The sequence below is a fragment of the Dama dama genome, chromosome 2, assembly GCF_033118175.1.
Source record: "Dama dama isolate Ldn47 chromosome 2, ASM3311817v1, whole genome shotgun sequence".
NCBI classification, from domain to species: Eukaryota; Metazoa; Chordata; class Mammalia; order Artiodactyla; family Cervidae; genus Dama; species Dama dama.
Genome location: NC_083682.1, coordinates 10,301,682 through 10,324,691, shown reverse-complemented (window position 1 = coordinate 10,324,691; position 23,010 = coordinate 10,301,682). Strand labels below are relative to the sequence as shown.

The following is a 23,010-nucleotide window of genomic DNA, read 5'->3' as shown; positions in this document are numbered from 1 at the left end:
TATCCAAAAGAAGTGAAAGCAGGATCTCAGAGATACCTGTACTCCCAGGTTCAGAGCAGCCATTATTAATCACTAGCCTAGAGGTAGAAGCAGCTCAAACCAGCATCAACAGAGATAAACAGATAAAATGTGGTCTCTGCATACAGTGGAGTATTATTCAGCCTTAAAAAGGATGGAAATCCTGATGCGATGCAGGTGAACTTTAAGGACATTATGGTAAGTAAAATAAGCCAGTCATCAAGAGACACCTGATTCCCTGGTGGTTCAGATGCCTACAATGTGGGAGACCCAGGTTCGATCCCTGGGTTGGAAAGATCCCCTGGAGAAGGAAATGACAACCCACTCTAGTACTCTTGCCTGGAAAATCCCATGGACGGAAGAGCCTGGTAGTCTACAATTCATGGGGTCACAAAGAGTCAGACACGACTGAGCGACTAAACTTTCCACTTAGAGAAAATCACTAAGGTAGTTATAGCCTGGTGGTGGCCAGGGGTGGAGGGAGGGGAGTTCTTTAATGGGTTCCTGGTTTCAGATATGCGAGATGAAATCTTCCTGGAGATCTGTTTCATGGCAATGTGAACATACTTGATGTTCCTGAACTGTCCAGTGAGAAATGGTTAGGATGGTAAATTTTCTGGTTTGTTTTTTAAACCACAATAAATTTTAAAAAAAGGGAGGGGGGGAGTAATGGTGCTGCAAAGGTCATTTAGTCCGATATTCCCAACTCAAAACTGAGGTCGAGAGGGGAGTGACTTGCCCAGGTCCTCAGCCCTGGTGAGATCAAATAGGAGAGGCTGGGAAGATTGGAAGATGTGACACATAGTATGAGGCCAGGGTGGGGCTGGGCTCAGGCTCAATGACTGTGGCTGGTGCTGGCTTTTAAGATGTGGCTGTCTGTGCCAGCGGCACTTAGCAAGACCTGAGTGGGTTATCTAGAAAGTTCATTTGAGAGGAACAGCTCCTGTGTGGCTGATGTCAGCTAGCCTTCCCCTCCTGACTCCCAAAGCCCTGAGAGCCCCCGCCCCCTGCCTGTAGGTGCAGCTGTTAGGAGGTAAATGTGAGAAAGAAATCTAGATTAAAATCCCCATCTGCCACCACCTGACCCTGATTCTGCACAACTGAAAAGCACGGAAGGGCCTGAGGCAGCATCAGGAACTCAGCAGGTGGTGAGAGGAAAGCTTCTAGGAGGCTGCCTGATGCCGTGGGCTCTGGGACGGGGTTCATTTATTCCTAATCTGGGGCCACTTTTTCCTGTGCGACCTCTTGGTGCCTCGGTCAATTCATCTGCAAGATGGGGAGAAATGGTACCTCACAGGGGTGCCCTGAGTATTAAGTGAATTTGTTCATGTTGTCGACTAAAAGGAGAAGGAAATGGCAACCCACTCCAGTGTTCTTGCCTGGGGAAGCCCGTTGACAGGGGAGCCTGGTGGGCTGCTGTCTGTGGGGTCGCACAGAGTCGGACGAGACTGAAGCGACTTAGTAGCAGCAGCAGCAGCAGCAGTCGACTAAAAAATAAAGTCACAACTTGCAAGTAGAGTTATTTGGTGGGAATGCTTAGGACTCCAAGCCAGGGAGACGGCATCTCAGTAGCTCAGAGAAAACTGCCTCCAAGGAGGCAGGAGTGGAAGTCGGGTTATATTCAAATTTGCAACAAAGGGTACAAGCAGTCCAAACATTAAAGATCAGGTATCAAGTTAAGGTGGAGAAGGAAATGGCAACCCACTCCAGTATTCTTGCCTGGAGAATCCCAGGGAAGGCGGAGCCTGGTGGGCTGCCGTCTGTGGGGTTGCACAGAGTCGGACACGACTGAAGTGACTTAGCAGCAGCAGCAGCAGCAAGTTAAGAAATTTAGCATTCTATGTATGAAAGTGAAAGTGAAGTCACTCAGTCGTGTCCGACTCTCTGCGACCCCATGGACTGTAGCCTACCAGGCTCTTCTGTCCATGGAATTTTCCAGGCAAGAATACCGGAGTGGGTTGCCATTTCCTTCTCCAGGAGATCTTCCCAACCCAGGGATTGAATCCGGGTCTCCCACGTTGTAGGCTTTACCGCTTTACCATCTGAGCCACCAGGGAAGGGCATCACTAAATTCATTCCTTTCATACACACCTCAGCTCTCTGGGGCCAATCCTGTTTGCTTGTTCACCTTGCTTTTTGTATTCCCCCAGTTCTTCAGCAGTCACCATGGGGGGGGGGGGGGCGGGTGGCAGCAATCGCTGGGTCGCATCCCCATTGACATTTGGAGGTCAGAAATCACTGATGGCTGTGACATTTCTAGTTTATTAACATGGCAAGAGGTATTTTCATTTCACAATGTAAAGGGCTCGGAACCCACCCCAGGACATAATAGTGCTCATAAATACTGAGCTACTGAGCCAACACTGTCACATGCGCCTCCAGGCATCTTAGCATACTGTTTGCTGACCTCGCCTCATCTGGGCCTGACAACAGAAAATGCTATGCAGCTGCAGGCAGAGCGAGTCTGGGGTGGGGACCCTCTGCCAGGGCTCTGAAGTGTTGCCTGGTGTCTCCTTGGTTGTGGGTACGGCTGGGTCAGGAGCACAGAAACTCGGGGCAGGGTTGGGGTGGCTCCAGGGCCCAGACCTCCATCCTCCTCAGTCCTCCAGCTGACCCAGGGTTGACCCAGGACACAGAGAGACTGTAGGCAAGAGAGGACATAGGTGACTCCATGTAACATGTCCTTCCCTGACACCCTCCATCGCCCTCCTCGCTTCACTTCCTCCATCTGCCATGTTGGATGTTCCCCCATGCATTATTTTTATTACCAGCCTCCCAGTGAGAGTCTCAGCTCCAACAAGGTACCCCAGCACCAGGAACGGTGTCTGTGCATGAGTTGCCCAGTGTTTGTTGAGTGAATCAATGACCGTCTGCAACAGGAGGCCTAGCTGGCGAGCATCCCAGGGGGGATGGGGAGACAGAAGGTATTCAAATCACAAGTGGAGTGGAGAGGAGGGTCTGCGGCAGAGGGAGAATCGGGGAGGCAGGAGAGCAAGAGGGAAGAGGCTACTGGCTGGAACAAGTGACAAAGTGGGGGGCCTTGACCTACCAGCTGAGTGGCCCGAAGGCCTCAGAGAAGTCCCCTCGAGGGATCACCAGCCTCAGTAAATACTGACCCAGAAGCTGCCATGCCCCCCCAAGGAAGGAAACCCACATACCAGTAGGGAGGGGACCGGGCACCCCAAGACACCTCTCAAGGTCCACCATGGGGCTTCAGAGGCCTGGGCCACCCCCACTTTCTTCTACCTCTGACCACTACTGTCCCTTGACCAGGGTGGGGAAAACCAGGGTGACCACAGCCCCTGCTGTGCTGCTGGCAGACATCACCAATCAATCCTGCCTCCGTCCTGCGTGCGCCGGGCAGCCCTCGATGCCTTGACTCTGAGCTCCAGGCTTCCACGTGACACCAGGTGGAGGGACCTCAAGGGGATCTGCCCAGGATTCCTGGGGAGGCCGGGGCAGATTCCCCTGTTCTCCTAACAGCAGACCCCTCCTCACAAGGAGGGGGAGCTGGGGCTCACCACCCCCTCCCCAATAACCCACGGGCCCACGGAACACTGGGGAGGACTTCGGGGGGTGCTGCTTCCAGCAATCCCTTCAGGATTTGGGTTTAATCCCAAGCACGAGGGTGGGCAAGGAAAGGATTTTGTTTCATTCCTTCAGATGCCCAAGGCTTGGCCCAAGCCCCAGGGCGCAGGAGTGAAGGCGCGTGGCTGCCCAGCCTCTACCAACAAAGCCATCCTTTATTAAATAGACCGCGTTACATTCCATTCAGAGGAGGAAATTGGACGTGGTGAGGGATGTGTCCAGGTTGGCTCCCCGGCACCGTGCGGGGTGAGGAGGGGCCCGGGTCCTGCCCGCCCCACCCCAGGCCTGCGTGCAGGGCTGGGCGATCTCAGCCCCCGTTGTCTGAATGGCCAGGCACAGCTGAAAAGAGGCCCGGGCGTCCTGTGGCCCATCTGTGTTTGACTCTGGGAGGACAGTGCCCCCATCCTCCCAGCAGGGCTGCGGGCAGGGCTCCCTGCAGCGTAGGGCTCAGCCGGCAGGGAGGGAGGGGGACGAGGGCCCGATCCATCTCTGGCAGATACAGGATGGAGTGGAAGACAGCCGGGGAGGCCCTGCCCGCCCCTCCTAACTCTGCTGCGCTGTGGGCACCTGGGATGGCAGGCCCACTAGGCCTTCGGTGGGGAGGCCATTTGGGGATGGGGTGAAGCATGGCCACTAGGGGGTGCTGGTGCCCAGGGCTTGCGAACTGGAAGGATGAGGATGATACCCTGGAGATGGGACCAGCGAGGCACCAGCAGGCAACAGCTCCTGGGATAGCAAGGGGGTGCTGGCTGCCCCAGGGGTCCCCTGCCAAGGGCTGAGCCCCTTTGCAATGGCTCCCAGCTGCTTGGTCTTTGGCGCTTTCTTGAAAGTCTCCTGGTGGCTGCAGCACTACTGGGGAGGAGAGGAGGTCACCTCCTGAGGTCCTGTCCAGGGTTGGACATTTGGGGCCGGCTCAGTGCTGCCTCCGAGGCCTGGCCATTTGTCCCTCCGTTCAGCTTCTGGCTCAGGGCTGGCTCCAGGACCCCGTCTGTCAGTCTGTCCTGGGGCGGGTGTTGTTTCCAGCTCAAGAGCCGCCCTCCGGGCCTGGGCCATGCCCTAAGCCTCGTGGGGGAAGAAGCCTAGCTTGGCCAGTGACATCTCCTTCCGCAGCCTCGTGATCTCCCAGAACATGGGCTCCGCTGTAGGTAAAGAGAGAAGGTGGACAGCTCAGTGACCCCCAGGGTCACCTCAGGCAGATGGCCTGGCCATTCCTCCTGGTTTTGGGCACGGCAGCTGGCAGGCACCCCTAGGACTCCCCAGTCCCTCAGGACAGATGACCTCTGTGAGTGGCTGGACCTCTTAGAGGCTCCACTCTGAGGTCCTGCAAACTGTTGAGTGCTGAACGCCTGGGAGGCTTGAAGGTGCCTACGGTCACTTTCATAGCCTGACACGGACATGCACGCACACACTGCCACACACTTAAGATAGGCTGCAAATGCTCTCCAGCCGCCGTGAGCAGGGCCCATCCCCTGGCCTGGCAGAATGGGGGCGGGGGGACAGCGGGTGGGCAGAGGACTTGTCGGGCAAGGCTGGGGGAGGGTCTACAGAGGAAGGTGGGCAAGCCCGTGTTCAGCCACCACTGGGAGGCCACGCGGCAGGGAGCTGATTCACAGGGGAGGCCCCACCCTGTAGGGCCTCGGAAGCCAGGCCAGTAACAGGGATGCTGTTCGTTCAGGCCCCGGGGGCTGGGAGAGGTTTCTGCACAGAACGAAGCTGCACGATCCAGGTATGCAGGGGCCTCCGACTGGTTTTCCTGATGAGGCAACGCCCAGGAGGCTCCATCCGCTCTTCCTCTCTCCACCGGGCAACAGACGCTTCGAGGAGCCCTTTGCTAATCCACAAGATTTTCTCTAGCAGAGTCCTCCCTCCGAGTAGGGCGGTAAAGTGCTGGGGTGGGCCCGGGCCACCGCTGACCCGCCCCGCCCCGCCCCGCCGCTCCCGGGCGCCACCCCGATCGGCCACTAGGGGGCGCTCACCGTCCTGCCGCACCAGGCCTTGCTGGATGTAGCGGATGTAGGTGAAGAAGTTGCACACGGCCGTGATCTGTGGGCAGAACGGACAGGCTGTGAACCCCTTGGTCCCCGCCACAAAGGCCAGGAAAGATCGGAGACCACACTGGGAAGTCCCACGTCCTGGCAGAGTCAGATTACCGCTGGGCTCTAATGTTACAGTTAACAGGAGCAATACTATTACTCCTAATAAAAAACGATGCCGGCAACTATAGTGTAATCAAGTGGGCGGATCCGAAGAGGCCGACGTGCCTACCATTCCCATTCCACACATTGGGGGAGTGGAGGCTGCGAGAACTACCGGACAACAACTGCGGGGGCCACGGAGCTAAGAAGCGGCTGAGCTGGAAGATGAAACCCCAGCAGGCTGCCAAGAATCCACGCTCCGTTGAGGGGCCTGCTAGGTCTGAATGCTGGAGGCCCCGGGGCATCCAGTCCTTAGGAGGTGCCATGCGTGATGCCAGGAAAGATGAGGGATCAGAAGCTGCCCACCTGGCTGCCCTGGATCCCGGCCTGAGGCCCCCAGCTTTGCCTAAGGCTGCTCCATGCCAGGCTCTCTGTGGGGCACTGGGGACCCTGGGCTGGCTCAGATCTGATGCCGGTCACAAAGACTCAAACCCTGGAGAGGGTGCTGTTGGTGCCTCGCCCAGGCCCCCTCCCCCAGGCTGGGGTTCCACCTCCCCACAGCTGAGCGTGCTGGCTACTAATACCCCCCTGCACCCCAGTACCCTCACAAACCTGGGCCAATGACTGGTGTGTGGAGTATAAAAGGCCACACCCTTGCCTCAGAGTAGAACCCACTCTGGGCTGTAGAGCGATGAAGGCAGGCTCCAGCGGAGACCTCACCTTTGCCTGTCCCCGCTTCTGCCTCCCTCCCTCGCCTCCTGAGAATTGCACACTCTCACCATCTTGGGCTCTGCTTCTAGGGAACCCAACCTAAGACAGGGTGGAAGACCGCTGGCAGCTGTGTTCACAACTGCCCCTACTGAATATCAAGTGCTTTGGGGGACGGACATCAAGTGGGGGGCGGGGGCACCAGCTGGGAAGTGGAGAAAGCTGTGGGAGGGGTGATGCTCCTCCTGGAGCCTCAAACACACAAGAGCCCTTGCCAGGATGACAGAGTGGGTGCGCTGGGTTGGTGGCCCTGGCAAAGGCAGGGAGGTGGGAGAGAGGCCAGGTCAGGGGTTAACCCAGGGTGGCCAAGGCGCCACCTGGGAGGGCTGCACAGGGAGGGGTGTGGCGGGCCAGAGAAGCTCGAATCCCAGGCCGTGGTGTTGCCTAGCGGCCAGTGGGCCCCACCAGTGGACCCCTGAGTGGGGAGGGGAGGAGAGCAGTGGTCCTCTCTCCCCAGGGCCGTGGTTTGGAGACAGAACTCTCTTCTTCCAATGGATTCCACACTCCTTGGTCTCCTCAGGGCGGGGTGGTGGTGGCTTAGCTGCCAAGTCGTGTCTGACTCTTGTGATTCCGTGGGCAGAGGAGCCTGACAGGCTACAGTCCATGAGATTCTCCGGGCAGGAATACTGGAGTGGGTTGCCATTTCCTTCTCCAGGGGATCTTCCCAACCCGGGAATCAAACCCGGGTCTCCTGCATTGTAGGTGGATTCTTTACCGACTGAGCCACAAGGGAAGCCCCTCAAGGTGGGGACCACACCCTAAAACTTCACCCCCTCCTCTCCCCTCCTAGCTCCGGCCAACACAGTAGACACACAGGCCTGGAAGAACCGATGTTCTAGATGTAATTTTGTAGGCCTGGGAGCGCCTGGCACGGATCTCCTGGTTGGGATCAGAAAGAACAAAGAGGGGACTTCCCTGATGGTCCACTGGTTAAGACTCAGTGCTTGCACTGCAGGGGGCATGGGTTCCACTCCTAGTTGGGGAACTAAGATCCTGCAAGCCACAGGGTGTGGCCAAAAAAGCACAAAGGGGGCCCATGGCCACTGAACAAGATTCTGGACACAGACGCAGAGGGTGAAGGCTGCAGCAGAGACTGGATCCAGACTGGGGAGACCTGAGGTCTAGGCTGAGTGGCCCAGGGTGCACCCCTTTTCCTTTCTAAGGTTCAAGCTTCCTCTCTGTACTGGGAGCTCAGCTCGCTGCTGGGAGGATTCACCAGGACACCCATGCTGGGCTGCCCGGCAGAGGCATCAGAACCAGATGAGCTGCCCTGGCTGGTCAGTCTGCTGCCCAATGATGGCAAATAGCCTACTTCAGTCCCATGAGGCACCTCTAGAAGGTCAAGGGGAGGAGATGGCTTCTCCAAGAGGGCCTTCCACACTGTGTGACCTTTACACCAAGCTTCAGAGTTTTCCACGCTTTTCTTCTTCCCAGTCTTCCTCACTGTCTGGGGTCCACCCATCCAACCCTCATCCCAGCTCAGTGACCTCATCCTGGGTCACCCGGCATGTGAGGGCAGAAGCTGGGATTTCTGGAGGCCCCTTGGTGCCCATGGCTGACTGTCAGACAAGCCTCAGAACCTCCTTTCTCCAAAGCCTGGGGCTAGAGCCAGGGGTCAGGAGCATGGAACTTTCCCCTGAACTCTAGTGTCACTGGAGTGATTAATCACACTATTCACCCTCCCTTGATAGGTTACATTGAATGACAGAGGTGATGGGTATCACTCCCATGATTACTTTTCAACAAGCAAGAAAATGACTACCTCAGTCCTTCAACCACAAGGAACTGACTTTTGCCAACAGCATGTGAACTCAGAAGAGGGCCTGGATCTCTAGAAAGGATGCAGCTGCTGACACAGTGACTGCAACCCATGAGACCCTGAGCCGAAGACCCTAAGCTGTGCCTGGACTCCTGACCCAGGGAGTCTGTGAGATAATTAATAGATACTCCACTAAGTTTATGGTAACTTGTTACACAGCAACAGCAAACAAATACACCTGGCTTGGCTGTGTGGCCCAAGTCAGTCTCCGCACCTCTCTGAGCCTGTGCCCTGATCTGTAGATTGTAGGTTGTGCAGCCTGGGGTTCAGAGTCCCAGCCCAGGGAGCCCCTGAGGAACCAGATTACACTCCCACTGGACGACTCACCCTGGCCCGGGAGGACGGTGAGATGTAATAGTGGCTCTCAGAGTCCCCGAGCCGGATTCGGTGACGACAGGCGCAGGCCAGCCCACTCAGGGCACATGTACTGTGAAAAAGCAGAGGGGGCCATGAGGATGGCTGGGGCTTGCCCACCCAGTTCATGCAGGGAAGAAGCAGCAGCCAGAGAAGGCACAGGGAGAGGGCAGGCAGACAGACGTCAGAGTGGAGACTGGTGCCCTCTCTCCTAGCCCCAGCTTCCCAAGGAGCCTAGAGCCCAGCCAAGGAGGGGGGGCAACCCCAGAAGTCCCCGGATGAGACTTTTAAGCCAAGTTGGACCCCATCTCTAGCCCCCTCACCTCACCCCTGTTGGACAGGAGGGCTTGGTCAACCTCAGGCCAGGTATACCAAAGCTCCATCCTCTGCAGCCCCTAAAAATGCACACCCCCCTTCTTTCCTGGAACCCCGAGACCCAGTCACCCCTTCCTCCAACTAAGCAGGAGTCTTCTCTCTCCTCCACTTAGGTCACCAAGTCCTAGGTCCTGCCAGTAGGACCTTTGGCCTGGATGCCTTCACTCATTCCAACAGCTCTCTGCCTCATCTCTACCCTTCTTCTCCAAGTTACAGCCAGGGGCTACTCCCCAAACCCACGTCTAAACCCCCTACCATTCCCTACTGCCCAGGAAACAGTTATGGAGAATCCCAACTAAAGCAAGGTTAAATAGGCTCCTTGGCTGCGGGACTTATCAGAACCTTTGCTGCCTCCAGGATCTGAACAGGGAATCCTCTTTTCAGGCAGTGTTAATCGATGATCTGTGAAATGCTGGCTTTAGTGGGTTAAAGCCCAAACCTCATTTGAGGCCCTTCACACACTGGTCCCATATGCGCTCTGTGGCCTGAGCCCCAACTCTGTGCCTACCCACCCAATGGTGTTTTCCATTACTGTTCCGGCTTCTCATACTCAGATTCTGTTGCCTCTGTCTCAAAGGCCCTTCCCTGCTTGCATGCATACATGCTTAGCGCTCAGTCATGTCTGACTCTTTGCAAACCCATGGATTATAGCCTGCCAGGCTCAGTCCACGGAATTCTCCAGGCAAGAATACTGGAGTGAGTAACCATTTCCTTCTCCTGGGGATCTTCCTGACCCAGAGATTGAACCCACATCTCCTGCACTGCAGGCAGATTCTTTAACCCCCTTGAGTCATCAGGGAAGCTTGCTTCCCTGCTTGGGAAACTTACTCATCCTTCAAAACCCAGCTCAAATATTCCCCTCCGTGACAAGGCTCCCACTGTGGGCCTCCCTCACAGGCTCCAGTGCCTGCCCTCGCTCCATGCTGGCAGCTTAGCTCTGACGCTGGCCCTGCCCAGTGCCAGCTAAGAAGCAAGGAGGACCAGATCCCAGGGCCCTTAGGTCATTGTCAGGAGGTGGAGTCAACAAATGACATCACTTACGTGTCAATCGGGGCCCGGAACCCACTGCAGGAGAGAGGGAGTGGAGAGGGAAGCACGTCAGGCCAGCCAGGAAGGGGAGACCCCAGCTCCAGGACTAGAGGCGACATCTCGGCCACAGATGCCTCCTTGCCCTGCGTGGGGGCAGCCACTGTCCCTCTCTGGTCGGGTGCCCCTGCCCACCCTCGGGTCCCACTGCCAGACCCAGCATAGCAGCTCTGAGGTTCAGCCCTCCCCGGCCACCCGCTTGATGCAGCCCAAAGCTACGCCGGGCCTTTACCAGGGGCAGGAAGGGTGCAGGGTGCTAAGCTTACTTGGTGCGACCACACTCGACGGCGGCTACCTTCACTGCGGGCAGGGTTTGCGAAGCCACGGGCTCGATGGTGAGCGTGTTGTCCTCCACGGCAGCCCGGACGAGGGCCGAGAGCTGCGGCAGAGCAGGGAGGCGAAAGGAGGTGATGGGGGGCTGGCGTCTGGTCACGGGGCCGGGACGCCCTCACCTCCGCCTGCCTCACCTCCTGCATGGTGAAGTCCAGGCAGGGGCCCACATCCTCCCGGTATACCCTTTCCAGGAACGGGGAGGTCTTGTCCAGGGTGGGCGATTCCCTCCAGGCCTGGAACTCCGCAAACAGGGTTGTGTCCACCTGTGGGGACGGGGGAGCCCGGTGGGGGGTCAGGGCGCTGGTGGTGGGGGCCGGGGGGGGGCAGCATAGCAGAGACAGGCAGAGCCCAAGGAGGTGGGGAGCCAGGGAGGATGAAGCTCAGGGCCCGCTGGGCCTGAGGCCGTGCAGGGGAGCCAAGTCCTCGAAAAGGACTCTTCTTTTCCCTCTGCACTGCAGAATTGAGATACGAACTCCCAAGTTTCACTTCCGGGTGTGTTTATAGTTTCTTGGCACTAGAAAATTAGATGTGGGCCCAGGGTCTTGGGCCTCCCTTGTGGCTCAGCTGGTAAAGAATCCGCCCGCAATGCAGGAGACCTAGGTTTGATCCCTAGGGTGGGAAGATCCCCCTGGAGGAGGGAAAGCCTATCCACTCCAGTGATTCTGGCCTGGAGAATTCCATGGACTGTATAGCCCATGGGGTCGCAAAGAGTCGGACACGACGGAGCGACTTTCACTCACTCTGGGGTCTCACCCCAAAGACCCTGGCTGCCTCCTTGAGGAGGGACAGTTGAAGAGTGACTCTGCAGGTACCCGCCAGTACATGTAGGGACCTGCTGGGAGCCACGGCACACACAGGCGTGTGCACACGGAAGGGAACGTGCACAACTTGCCAGCTGCCCCAGGGGCACATGCAGAATGAGAGGCTGGGGGGCGGGGGGTGGCCCCCCTCCAGAGCCATTACCTGTCGGGAAAAGGAGAGGGAGGTAGTGGAGGTGAGGCCCACGGGCAGCTCCCCAGGCGGGAGCTGCCAGGCCGGCTCGTAGGTGAGGTGAGCCGCCTTGCTGGGGACCACGCAGAGGAGCAGGGAGAGAAGGGGAGGCAGCCCTGGCTGGGCAGGCAAGACAGACAGACAGACAGACGGATGCACAGAGAAAGACAGAGGAAGGAGACCGTTAGAGGCCAGTCGGCAGCTGAGAGCTCAGAAGGGGGTGGAGAGGCTTGGCCTGGGCATCCTCCCTGGAGGCCTGGGGCAGGATGGAGCTGGGGCCACCTGGGCCTCAGAGACCCCAGGAACCCGAATCCCACTACAGTCCTTGTGGGCATGCAGGGCGTTCACTGGGTGCGGCCCTGAGCTGAGCTCCCATGGCCCCAGGAATCCGCATTTAAGCGAGGAGACTGAGGTGCTGACAGGGGTCCTGCTTGCCCAAGACCCACAACCAAGGACATCACAGCCGCTGTCCCGCCTGAACACCCAGCCCCCTTCCCAGGAGGGATCCCCACCATGCCCTCCTGAGGGTCAGACACCTCATACCACAAGGAACTCACTTGGCCCTCACGACCAGAGGACACAGAGGCCCAGGGAGGGCAGGACAGGCTCCTGGTCACACACTTGGGGGCAGGCGGGTCCCCACTGGGCACTGCTGTCTGCCTGACAGGGGGCGCTGGCTGCCTTTACCATGACCACTGCCCGCCCGACGCCCCTCACCTCTTTGCCCTCCTTGTCCGGGGTGAGGATGTGCCCGGCAACGGGGCACACGGCGGGGCAGAGGGCGCTGCTGGTGCTCTTGTGGCGCAAGTGGCCCTTGCGGGGTCCGGCCTTGGTGGGGCTGAGCAGTTGCGGGTGGAGCTCGCGGTTGGGAGAGGCTGGTGTGGACGTGATGACCAGGGTCTTCAAAGCCGTCACCTCTGCCTGCAACATGTCAATCTGGCCAGGATGAGACGGCCGTTAATGTGAGCCCAGGGCTGAGGCCACCCCGGCTGCCCAACCCCAGCTCAGGACTGCGACCAACACCTCACCCCACCCGTGACCCTTGGGACAGCCTCTGAGGTAGGGGCTGAGATACCCATTTTACAGATAGGGAAAGTAAAGTGAAAGTGTTAGTTGCTCAGTTGTATCTGATTCTTTGCGTCCCCATGGACTGTAGCCTGCCAGGCTCCCCTGTCCATGAAATTCTCCATGGCAAGAATACTGGAGCGGGTTGCCATTTCCTTCTCCAGGGCATCTTCCTGACCCAGGGACTGAACCCAGGTCTCCTGCATTGCAGGCAGATTCTTTACCATCGGAGCCACCACAGATGGGGAAACTGAGGTTCAAAAAAGAGATACAGCCTGGCGAAGGTCATCCTAGAAATCAGGACTCTTGAGGTGCATGGGTCTGGGAGCGGGCTGGGCCTTCCAATGAGGGGTCCCCAGGAGTCAGAAACAAGCCTGGCCCTCACACTTCTGCAGATGGGCAAACGGGCTCCAAGGGATAAAGCTACTTGTCTAGGCTCACACAGCCAGACTGATGTTGCTGCTGTGTAAAAGCGGTTTGGGAGGAGGGAAAAGAAGTTACAGGGGCCACAGGATCTTCCCAGCCCCTGAAAAGCCCCCAGCACGGTCTCTGGTGCGTGGAAGCTCAGCTAGAGGCTCAGATCGCTGGGCTCCCACACCAGCCGGCACGTTTCAGCGGGATTGTCTCAGACCTCTGCCCCTCCCTGCTGGGCCTTGGTTGGCCCATCCCTGCCGGCCCCCCAGGCCACGCCGGGGTCCGATGAGGTCTCAAAGGCCAGCGCTTGCAGGGCTGGCAGGTGGGCAGGAGGTCCGGCCAAGGAGGGCCTCACCTTGCCCCGGGCCTCCTTCAGCTGCTTTTCCGACGCCGCCTGCTTCGTGTTGGCCTCACGCACCATCCTATGGGCTTCCTGGGCAAAGGGCGGGCTTGGCGTGAGTTGGTGCGGGGGGGGGCGCCATGGACGCCCAGCAGGCCCGTTCCCCACTGTGCCCCGGGCCGCACCTCGAACAGACTGGCTGTCAGCTCCTCCAGCTCCTGCTCCAGCTGTTCCCGCACCTTGGACAGCCGCTCACACTCCTCATCCTTCAGCTTCAGCTCCTGGGGAAATGAGGCGCCATGCCCGGGGTGGGGGGGGGGGGGGGTCGGGGGGTCATCTCACACGGGCCTAGGGGCCCGAGCTTGCTTCCTCTTTGAACCCCAGCTGTCAGTTCCTTAGACCTTGGGACTGGTTTTCAGGGACGTCAAGGCTTATAAAGTCCTTTAAAAGTCACAGGAACTGGTTTTGTTTGCGCTGCCCTCACGCCCAGCACAGGCCTGGCATGTAGGTGGCCTTGACAGGAGGGTGACATCTCTGGGTGCTGGGTGAGAGCCCGCGGCTACCGGCTGGCTCCTTGCTTCCCCCAGCCCCACCCCGTGTCTCCCCCCGCCCCCCCACCCTGTGTCTCCCCCTGTCTCCCCGCGTCTCGCCCCCCACCCCCCCGTGTCTCGCCCCGCCCCACCCTCGGTGCCCACCTTCTGGGCTTTGTGCAGCTCCTCCTTCAGGAACTCCGAGCCCTTCTCTCGGATCTCCATGGAAGAGCTGCGCAGACGCGACACGTCCAGCTGGGTGGTTGCAGGGCCCTCCTCGCCTTGGGCTTCCTCCCCTGCAGGGGTCTCCGGCAGGCCTCCCAGGGACTCCCTGTGGCTTTTGCAGGGGCCCACGCTCTTCCAGGGGACTGGGACAGCTTCAAGGGGCGGCGGGTGGCCCTCCTCCGGGTGAGGCTGGCTGCAAGGCAAAGAGCAGATACAGGGGTGGGTCTGAGGCCTGGAGAACTGAGCCCAGGGACCAGCCCTGGGCAATGCACTTGCAACGCGGGGCCTCAGTCTCCCCATCTGTAAAATGGGCCGTCATCGGGGTTGTCACAAGGGCAGAATGACCAAGCATAGCGTCTCCTGGGGACAAGGACAGGACTCATTCACCTTTATCAACCACCCCCTCCAGCCTAGGACCACGTAAGTGCTCAGCACACAGCTGGTACTTGTTTGCCCAGCAGACACTATAAATGCATCCATGTTGACAGCCTGAGTTTCTCCTACAAAACTGGGACAATCCCAATAGCCCTACCTCAAGGGCACTGAATGGATCAGTTCAGTCGCTTGGTTGTGCCTGACTCTTTACGACCCCATGGACGGCAGCACGCCAGGCTTCCCTGTCCATCACCAACTCCCGCAGCTTGCTCAAACTTGTGTCCATCGAGTCGGTGATGCCACCCAACCATCTCATCCTCTGTCGTCCCCTTCTCCTCCTGCCTTCAATCTTTCTCAGCATCAGGGTCTTTTCCAATGAGTCAGTTCTTTGCATCATGTGGCCAAAGTATTGGAGTTTCAGCTTCAGCATCAGTTCTTCCAATGAATATTCAGGACTGATTTCCTTCAGGATGGACTGGTTGGATCTCCTTGAGTCTCCAAGGGACACTCTGAATGGATCCGTCTCAGCACATAAGACCTTTAAGTGGGAACTGCCTTCATTGCTAGCACTCATACAAATTTTATGCAGATTCAGTCCCATTTATGGTGGACCATAAAGGAAGGACCCAGCCAAGGGCAGGCAGGGCCAAGACAGGAAGATTGTGCAAACGGCCTGGGAACGGCAGCCCCACTTCCTGCCTTCTGGACGGTGTAGAGGGCACTCCCAGCTCTCAGCTTGGTCTGCCTTGTGACCTCAGGCAAACAGCCCTCTCCCTCTGCCCGCCCCCACCCCTGCCCTCAGGACCCCCCCTCCCTGAAGCCGAAGACCCTCGCGGCAGTGGGAGGCGCGGGCCACCGGCCTCTGCCCCCCTGCAGCCCCCTCCCCTCCCTTCCACGCTGCCCCTTCGCAGCAGACCCTGAGGACGGAGGGAAGGAGAGGCCCCGACAGTGGCGGTCTGTGCCAAGACAGCACCTCTGGACTTGCTCACTCAGCACAAGCTGAGCCAGCAGCTTCTGAGCCGCCCTGACGGGGCTGAGGGTGGGGGGGCTGGGCTGCTGATAGCAGTGGGGAAGTGCAGGGGAAGGAGGCCAAGAGGGGCCCACACCGGAGAGAGGAAAGACAAGGCCCAGGGGTCATAAAATCCAGGACTGCAGAGGGGAGGTAAGGCAAGGCTGGGGTCTGTCCCCTGCACCCTGGGACAGTCACTAGGCAGCCCCTGAGCCTCAGTTTCCCCTTAGGAACACCAGGCACCCAGGGACCCTAGCAATGAGCCCGTCCCCATCCCTCCACATGGCCTCGTCCAGCTGCCCAGCCTGGCCTGCCATATGCTGGAACTGGCCCCGAGGTTCCTGGCTCTGGGTTCTGCCTTCTAGGGACAGGGGGCTTTGATGAATAAAGTGGGAATGCGCACCCACCACTCCATCAACAGTGTTTATGCCAGATGGGGTCTCTCCTAATACCCTTGTGTGTATGGGGGGAGGGTCTCGTTGGCAAGGGGGCCCAGGAAGCTTGAAGGGCTGTGGCAGTGCTGTGGAGGCCCCAGGCTGGGAGCTGCACCCAGGGGACTTACCACGCGGTGCTCTGCCCATGTTATCTCATTTAAAACTCTCGATAGCATTCGTTGTATTGCCCCCATTCTACAGTTGTGGGATGATGCTCAGAGAGGTGATGGGACCTGCCCAGGGTCACACAGCTAGTGGGGGGCACTGGTGGGAGAGACGGCTGGGTCTTCAGCCCAAGCCCAAAGCTGCCAGCCACAGCCGACAGGAGGCTGGGGAGCGGGTGCCAGAACCATGCATCTGCTTGGAGATCAAGGGCCACTGGGCCCCCAAGCAGTCAGGAGACTCCTCCTTGGCTGTGACAGAGAGAGCTGACCCATTTTTAGCCCAAACTGCCTCCCAGAAGGGAGTCCAGGACTGGGGGAGCTGTGGCTGAGTGCACAGGCTAGTCGGGCACGGCGGGGTCCATGTCAGGTTCCAACCTGGGGTCCACACGAGCCCCTGGGAAAGTCACTGAAATTCTTTCAACTTAATTCCTTGCCTGTGGGATGGGGATAAAACCTGCAGGGGACTCACCAAGAATCTACTGAGGAAGTCACTGGCCACGGCCCCAGGGAAATAGTGGGGCTGTCTGCACCCACATTTGTCATGCACCCCACCACCCTCACCATTGCTGCCCAGGCTGTGTCCTGCACCTGAAACCCCAGACCCTGAGGATGCACCCACGGGGGGAGCCTGGAGACCTGGGGCCCAGCCCCACTTCCTCAGTTGAGAGGATGGCCATAATCACTCAGGCTTGGTGGCTGAGCCCACCTTGGGGCTGCCCACTACAATAGAACAAGCAAGAACTATAGGCCAAGGGCAGGGGGTGACTTGTAGGGACAGCACGGGACACAGGGCATGATCTCAGGTCTCAAGACACCTACCATCACCCTGCCACCGCCCATACCCCCCGCCTAGGGGACAAAGAGAAGGAAATGGCAACGCACTCCAGTATTCTTACCTGGGCAATCCCATAGACAGAGGAGCCTGGTGGGTTATAACCCATGGGGTCACAAAGAGTCAGAAACAACTGAGAATGCACAGGAGAGATGGAGGGGACCACAGGCCGCCAGCCTCTCCCACGAGGCCTGAACTTCATCCACCAGTGTGGTCTGGGTCTCTGGCCATGTGCTGGGGGTGTGTCCAGAAGCCACGCTCCCCCAGCATTTTCCTAACGGGCTCACCTGGCCTGCTGCTGGGGGGGATGGGCCCCTATTTTGCAGCCAGGGGAAAGAGTGTCTCGGGGAGGCCTGAGATGGAGCATCTGTGATACCCACCCCTCTCTCCCCAGTGGAAAAGTCCACGAGCAAATCCTCATGGCGGAAAGTGTGGGGACAGCAGGACCACGCCATGGTCACCAACTTCCCTGTGCCTGGGCCCGGGGGTGCAGGAGGGGAGAGGGGCCCACCCTGCACTAGAGTCTGCAGACCCTCTCCCTCACACTTGGGGCCATGGGGCCAGCTCCTGTGACTCAAAGTTCAGATGAAGGAGGGACCCCAAGCCAGAATCATCCATACACTTCAGCACGGGAAGGCCAAAAACTCAGGTGCGAGCACCTGTGGGGGTGGGGAGCTCACTCCTTGGACAGCATGGGTCACCACTTAAGTCCTTCTGCCCCGCCTCTCTGCTCCCAGTCCAGGTCCATGGCCTTCTCCTCAAACCTTCTCAGCCCCCATATTATTCCCTGCAGAAACAGAGGTCGGTGTCCAGGACACGCCGCAGGGGCCGCTGGGAAGGGGTCTGCTCCAGGGGGAGGCAGGTAATGAGTCAAGGTTAAGGGTAGGTCGGGGCGGCCAACATCCCGCATCCCCAAGCCAGCTCCACAGCCTAGAGCCCGGGGAGTTCATACAGGAAAGGCCTCGCTGGGTCACTTCCCCAGGAAGCATACAGGCGGTGGGGGCGGGAGAGGGGGGAGCAGTAACTGCAATCCTCAGTCCCCAGGCCACCCCTAGAGGGGCCAGCAGGGCTTTCATCCGTAACCAGAAAAAAAATGGCCAAATGAGGAGCAACCCTGGAGGCTATGGTCTCCAGTCACCCAGCAAGCCCTACCAGGCCCAGCCTGCCATGCGGTCCTTTTGCCCTTCCCCTCTCTGCCCACCAGTGCCCAGGTCACCTCTGTGAGTTAAAGACTAACAGGGCACAGTGGGTTCATTTAAACAATCAGGGGAGGTGCCAGCGAGGGAAGCGCTGAAAACCAAGGAAGGGAGATAGTTGGGACCCTCGCCTTCTGCCTGGGAGCACGAAGCCCAGGCAGCATCTCTGCCTCTGCAGGTCTGGTCTACAGGAATCCTGACCCAGGGAACAGCCACGGCACAGCGGCCCAGTTAGGAAGCCTGCTCTGAGGACACTAAGGCTGGCAACCAAGTGACTCCCGTCCAGGGGCCGAGGGGGTCCCAGGAAAGGTTTCCCGTGTTGCCCAAGTCTTCAGCTCCAGGCCCAGATCAGATTCCCAAGCTCCCGCTCACATCCATGCCAGCCCACTACTCCGTGTCTCCACGGGTGAACTTACGATGCTGCCACGGCGAGAGGCTCTCCCCAGTTCGGGTGAACGACGAGGTACCCGAGATCCAGAGAGGGACGCGAGCTGGCTGAAAGCACACAGCAAGGAAGCGGCAACGGGGGATCTGAACCCAGAGCCCAGGCACTAGTGCGTCATGTGAACTGTCACCCAGAAAAGGCGGGATGGGAGGAAAGGGGATGAATGGTGGTTTCAGAGAAGTGAGGCGGGATGCAGACGGGGTTTTGAGGAAGTTGGAGCCAGTGCCCCAGTGGTGCTGGGGATGGTGGTAGTGGTGGGGGGTTCCACCCAAGGCTGCTGTCCTAGCCAGGCAGGCTGCAGGCTAGGAGGGGACATGCAGAGAGGACACACAGACAAAAGACTTCTGGGTGGGGGGGAATCAGTGGGGGGGAATCCCAGGGGCTGGAGAGGGGGACCAAAATAGCTAACAGTAATTAATATAATTAAATACCAAGGACGAGGTGAATGACAACAGTGGTGCCCAGGACAGGAATGAGGAACTGGGAGGGGGTCTTTCAGGGAAGGAAAGGGGGGTGGCTGAGGCATTTGGGAAGTGGTGGATGAGGGGAGGCACCAGCCCAGAGGAAGCAGCTGCAGCCCTGAGCCTGGACGAGGGGATGGGTGGCAGAGGAGCTGAGGGCCAGGACAGGAGGGCTGCAGAAGAATCAGAGAACAGGGTCACAGATGGGAACAGAGGAATGCCAAGACTTGAGGCAAGCGGGACCCCCGGGGTAGGAGACGGTGGGCGTGGACCACTCCGGGAAGGGGGACGCAGGTATGTACTGGGTAGGGAACAGGAGGGCAGAGGAGGAGGAGGAGGGCAGGGACAGCTTCGGGATGGTAAGCAGGCAGCTCAGAACACCCGAGGCAGGTGGGCCAGGCCAAGCCTCTCCTGGCCACAGCTCCAAGACTGCCCGCCCAGCCCAGCCTGGATGTCTCCACTGGGGGCCGGCACAAAGCCTAAGAGGATGGAGGGCTCCCTCGACGACTGGGGCAGAGCAGGGCACACAGCATGTGCCGCACACTTGCCTGTCTGGTCCTAGAAGAAACGGATATCCCAAGGCCTCAAAGACGCGACGCATATATATGAGCACCTATTGTGTGCCAGGCACGCCACCAGCCCACCCTCATGCAATCGGCACAGATTCTGGCAGCAACTTCACCATGCCCCCTTCTCATCACAGCGGAATTCATTTTGCTTCCCTTTCCCCACTCAGTTGGGCACAAATCCCGTGCAGATGGGAGGACAGTCTAGAACAAGCAGGACTCTCTTGAGCATCTGAGCCCCACAGACTGGTGTGGGCTGATTAACAGCAGGAAAGCGATCTTCACCTGTTGAGGAGGGAGGTAGATAAATCATGGCGGGCTTCCAGGAGGAGGTGACAGGGACGGTTGTACCCTTTTCCCCTGCTCTCGACCCTGGAGCCCCTAGGCCATACTTCAGATGCCATCTCAGAGCCCAGAGCTCCCTGTGACACCTTAAAGCAGGACCTCACAGATCCAATCCTGTTAAGGTAGCCAAGTCCCAGAGCAGTTAGGTGACTTTCTCAAGATCATATAGCCCATCTCTAGGCCTGCAGCAAAGACACGGTCCCCCATCCCTGGGAGGCTGGGGTGGTCTCTCTCCCCTTCCTGGGCAGCACATCAGAGCCTGTCCTCCCCCAGGGATGGGTATGATTACCCCCATCTGGCAGATGGGGAAACCGAGGTGCTACCCCCACGTGGCCACTTAGTGGCAGGAAACTACCCCAGAACCGGAACTCTGGCCTCTGATGACCAAGTCTCAAGCGCTTACTGCTGTGTTAGCAGCAGAAGTATCCCAAGTATCCCACCATCCTCACCCCATCACTTCGGAGCTGGCTAGGCATCCAAGACTATGGGCATGGGACTCTGCGGGGGAGGGGACAGAGCTCTGTTTCAGGGGAGCCGCCTCTGAGTTCTGAGTTCAGGGCCCACACTCAAGGAGTCCTAAGGAAGAGGGTCCACTCGAGCTCCTGTAGAGTCCGGTCACTGCCACCCACCCTGGAGGAGCGGTCCATGGTCCAGGGCCAAGAAGGTGAACTGGCACAATGACCAAGCCATTAACAGAGCAGTCACCCAAGACATGCATCTCAGTTGTCTTCAAGATTGGGGAAACCAAGCCCCAGAGACATCAGTGGCTTAGCCAGGGTCATCGACTCCTCACCACCCCACCTAGTCTAGGAGGAAGGATCTCAGGTAGGGACTTGCCCAAAATTGTCACAGCAGCTCAATCAGTTACCTGAGCAAGCATGGTCCAAGTAGTATCCCTCCCCGCTGCTGCTGGGGTCTGTGATCTCCCAGGACAGCAGGCCTCCAGTGGGTGCTAGTAGCTTGACTCCTGATCCTTCAGTCCTTGCCTTCAATACCCGAGTGAAGGGTCCATGAGAAGGCAGTGCTCATGGTAACCCCCAAACTCTGCCTCTCGATACCCAAATGCCTCATTCTGTCTCATGCTTTCTGTCTGCATCTATGAAGCACCTAGTATGTGCTCTGCATTCAGCTAAGCCCTGGGGAATCCAAGTGAGCCACACTGAGCATCAAGTGAGGATCAGCTGGAAAAGCCTGGTCCATCCAGAGGGTCCTGGGACTCTGATTCTGTCTTTAAAATGAGCATCCATCTACTGAGAGGTCCCAGACTTGTTTGGCAGGCCTAGCCTGGATGACTGCGGGAAAGGACACACTCTGGGCCTGGATCAGTCCCACCACACAACCTAGAGGCTCAGAGAAGCGAGGCCATATCCTCAGGATCACACAACTCCTCGGTGACTATGTGTGTGCCTGGGTGCACCCAACGCAAGGAGTCACGAGCTCCCTCCACCCAGGCTCCTCAAACACGGTTAACCCCCGGCAGGCTCACTCTAACCTCTCCAACTGTCAGCAGCCCACCTCAACCTCCTCCCTAAGCTCAGTCTCCTTCCCCCAGGGCGCAATTCCAAAAGAATCCACGCTCTGCCTAACTCTCTCCCTTTTAAAAGTTCTCACGCCTCTCCACACCTCACCCCTACAGGAGCCCATTCTCTCAGAGCGCTTTCTGGAGGTAATTCCCCCCTCCCCCCATTCCTCCCCTAGCATCTCAGCTCCAGCTTTGCTAGGTGCCATGGAGTAAAGTGGATCCAGCCTCTCCTCTGGGGCTTCCCTCACTCCCCAGCTGCGACTGGGAGGAGCCCTGTCCTGGGACCACCCATCTGGCTGGTCCCACCCAGGAATACCAGCCCCCCACCCCCACCACCTCTGGCCACATCTCCGCCAGGACCTGGTCTCTCCAGGCTCATGAGGAAGAAGTGTTTACCCCACTTGGTGAGAAGACCATGCAGTCTTTCTGCACATACAGGGAAGGGATCCCACATCAGGTCACCCAGGGACCCTTGAGCATCAGTGAACAGATATGGGTACCAGAGCCACTACCCAGGGCCCAGAGTCCGTGCTGCCGGCTGCCAGCCTGCAGGCAGGTCCCAACCCACACCTCTGAGCCCAGACGCTTCAGGAGCCCCAGACGGAGGTTCACCAGCTTGCAAGCCAACTTAACACAGACCCAGTCCCCCTTTTCCCAAATGCACTGTGTTTCAAGGGTTCACCCAGCCTGGGCGGGGGGGTGAGGGGGGTGGTGGAGGCGTCCTTCCTCTAGGTCTTTTCCCAGGCTCACTCCGGCTTGCATTCCGCCGCCCACTCCCTTCCCCCAATCTCACTTGCGCTCCCAACTAGCTCTGAGGAGTTGGTGCCATCACTTCAGGAAGGTCTGCAGCCCACCCTTCACACTCCCTGCCCCGCAGAGAAACCCCTTGATCGCTCTGGGCCGGGTGTCCTTCCACCCCCAGTCGCAGGCAGGGATGGGGGCGTGGAGCACCTCCCGGTCAGGGTGCACACACGGCAGGGACGCCCCCCACCGCCTACTGTCCCACCCCCGGAGGCAGCCGCGGCCCAACCCAGCGGGGACCTACCCGCTCCACATCCCGGCGCCTGGGGGCCCGCCGGGCGTCGGTTCCCTGCGCCGCCGCGGCGATCTCCGCTTGCTCCTCACGCCGTCCCCGCCCGCCGCCGACTCCGCCCGGGGCCGCCGGGCTGCCCCACCGCCTGTCACTGCTGCCCGCTGCCTGTGGGTCTGCGCGGCCCGGGCCCCGGGTCCCGCCGCGACCCTGCCCTCGGCGGTCACGTGGCAGAGGGGTGGCCCGAGGACACGTGCCCGGCCCCGCCCCTCCGGCGGCCGATGCGGAGAACTCGCGCGCGCTCCCGGCCCAGCCCGGCTCCGGCCGCCCGCCCGGGACTGACAGTGCGACCGCCCGAGGCGGGGAGGAGCCGATCCCCAGCACCCCGCGGCCCGCGCGGCTCTCGGATGCTCCCAGCTGACTCCGCTCCGCCCAGCGCCCCGCAGCACCCTCGCAAGACCACCCTTGCTCAAGCACCTACCATGGCTCCAAGCTTTCAGCTCCCGGATTCTTAGAGGACGCCCTCCCACCCCCTCCCTCTCACCCGGCCCTCTGGCCATCACTCCTTCCCTGGGCTCCTGGCTCTGCAGC

General features: G+C 59.2%; 1 protein-coding gene across 3 annotated transcripts; it reads right to left on the bottom strand.

Moving 5' to 3' along the window:
- Positions 1–3,743: 3,743 nt before the first annotated feature.
- Positions 3,744–22,610, bottom strand: RAB3IL1 (RAB3A interacting protein like 1). 3 transcript variants are annotated; one of them, XM_061165993.1, is made up of 11 exons: positions 22,435–22,608; positions 13,981–14,233; positions 13,471–13,566; positions 13,301–13,378; positions 12,184–12,402; positions 10,611–10,739; positions 10,410–10,522; positions 10,099–10,122; positions 8,656–8,755; positions 5,583–5,649; positions 3,744–4,745 (listed from the first exon to the last, which is right to left on the bottom strand). In XM_061165993.1, exons 1-11 carry the CDS (start codon positions 22,443–22,445, stop codon positions 4,663–4,665), a joined length of 1,173 nt encoding a protein of 390 aa, XP_061021976.1. In that variant the 5' UTR covers positions 22,446–22,608; the 3' UTR covers positions 3,744–4,662. The 3 variants fall into 3 exon arrangements, with proteins under 3 accessions (XP_061021976.1, XP_061021986.1, XP_061021995.1); XM_061166003.1 differs by lacking the exon at positions 10,099–10,122 and having other exon boundaries at positions 22,435–22,609; XM_061166012.1 differs by lacking the exons at positions 3,744–4,745; positions 5,583–5,649; positions 8,656–8,755; ... (1 more) ...; positions 10,410–10,522; positions 10,611–10,739 and adding an exon at positions 11,194–11,586 and having other exon boundaries at positions 22,435–22,610.
- Positions 22,611–23,010: the final 400 nt, after the last annotated feature.

Excerpts from the sequence above, each read along its gene's own strand:
- RAB3IL1 (XM_061165993.1), bottom strand. Across the intron at positions 13,379-13,470 it reads TGACAGCCAGTCTGTTCGAG|GAAGCCCATAGGATGGTGCG; the intron begins GTGCGGCCCGGG and ends CCCTTTGCCCAG. Across the intron at positions 10,523-10,610 it reads TGGACTTCACCATGCAGGAG|CTCTCGGCCCTCGTCCGGGC; the intron begins GTGAGGCAGGCG and ends GCTCTGCCGCAG.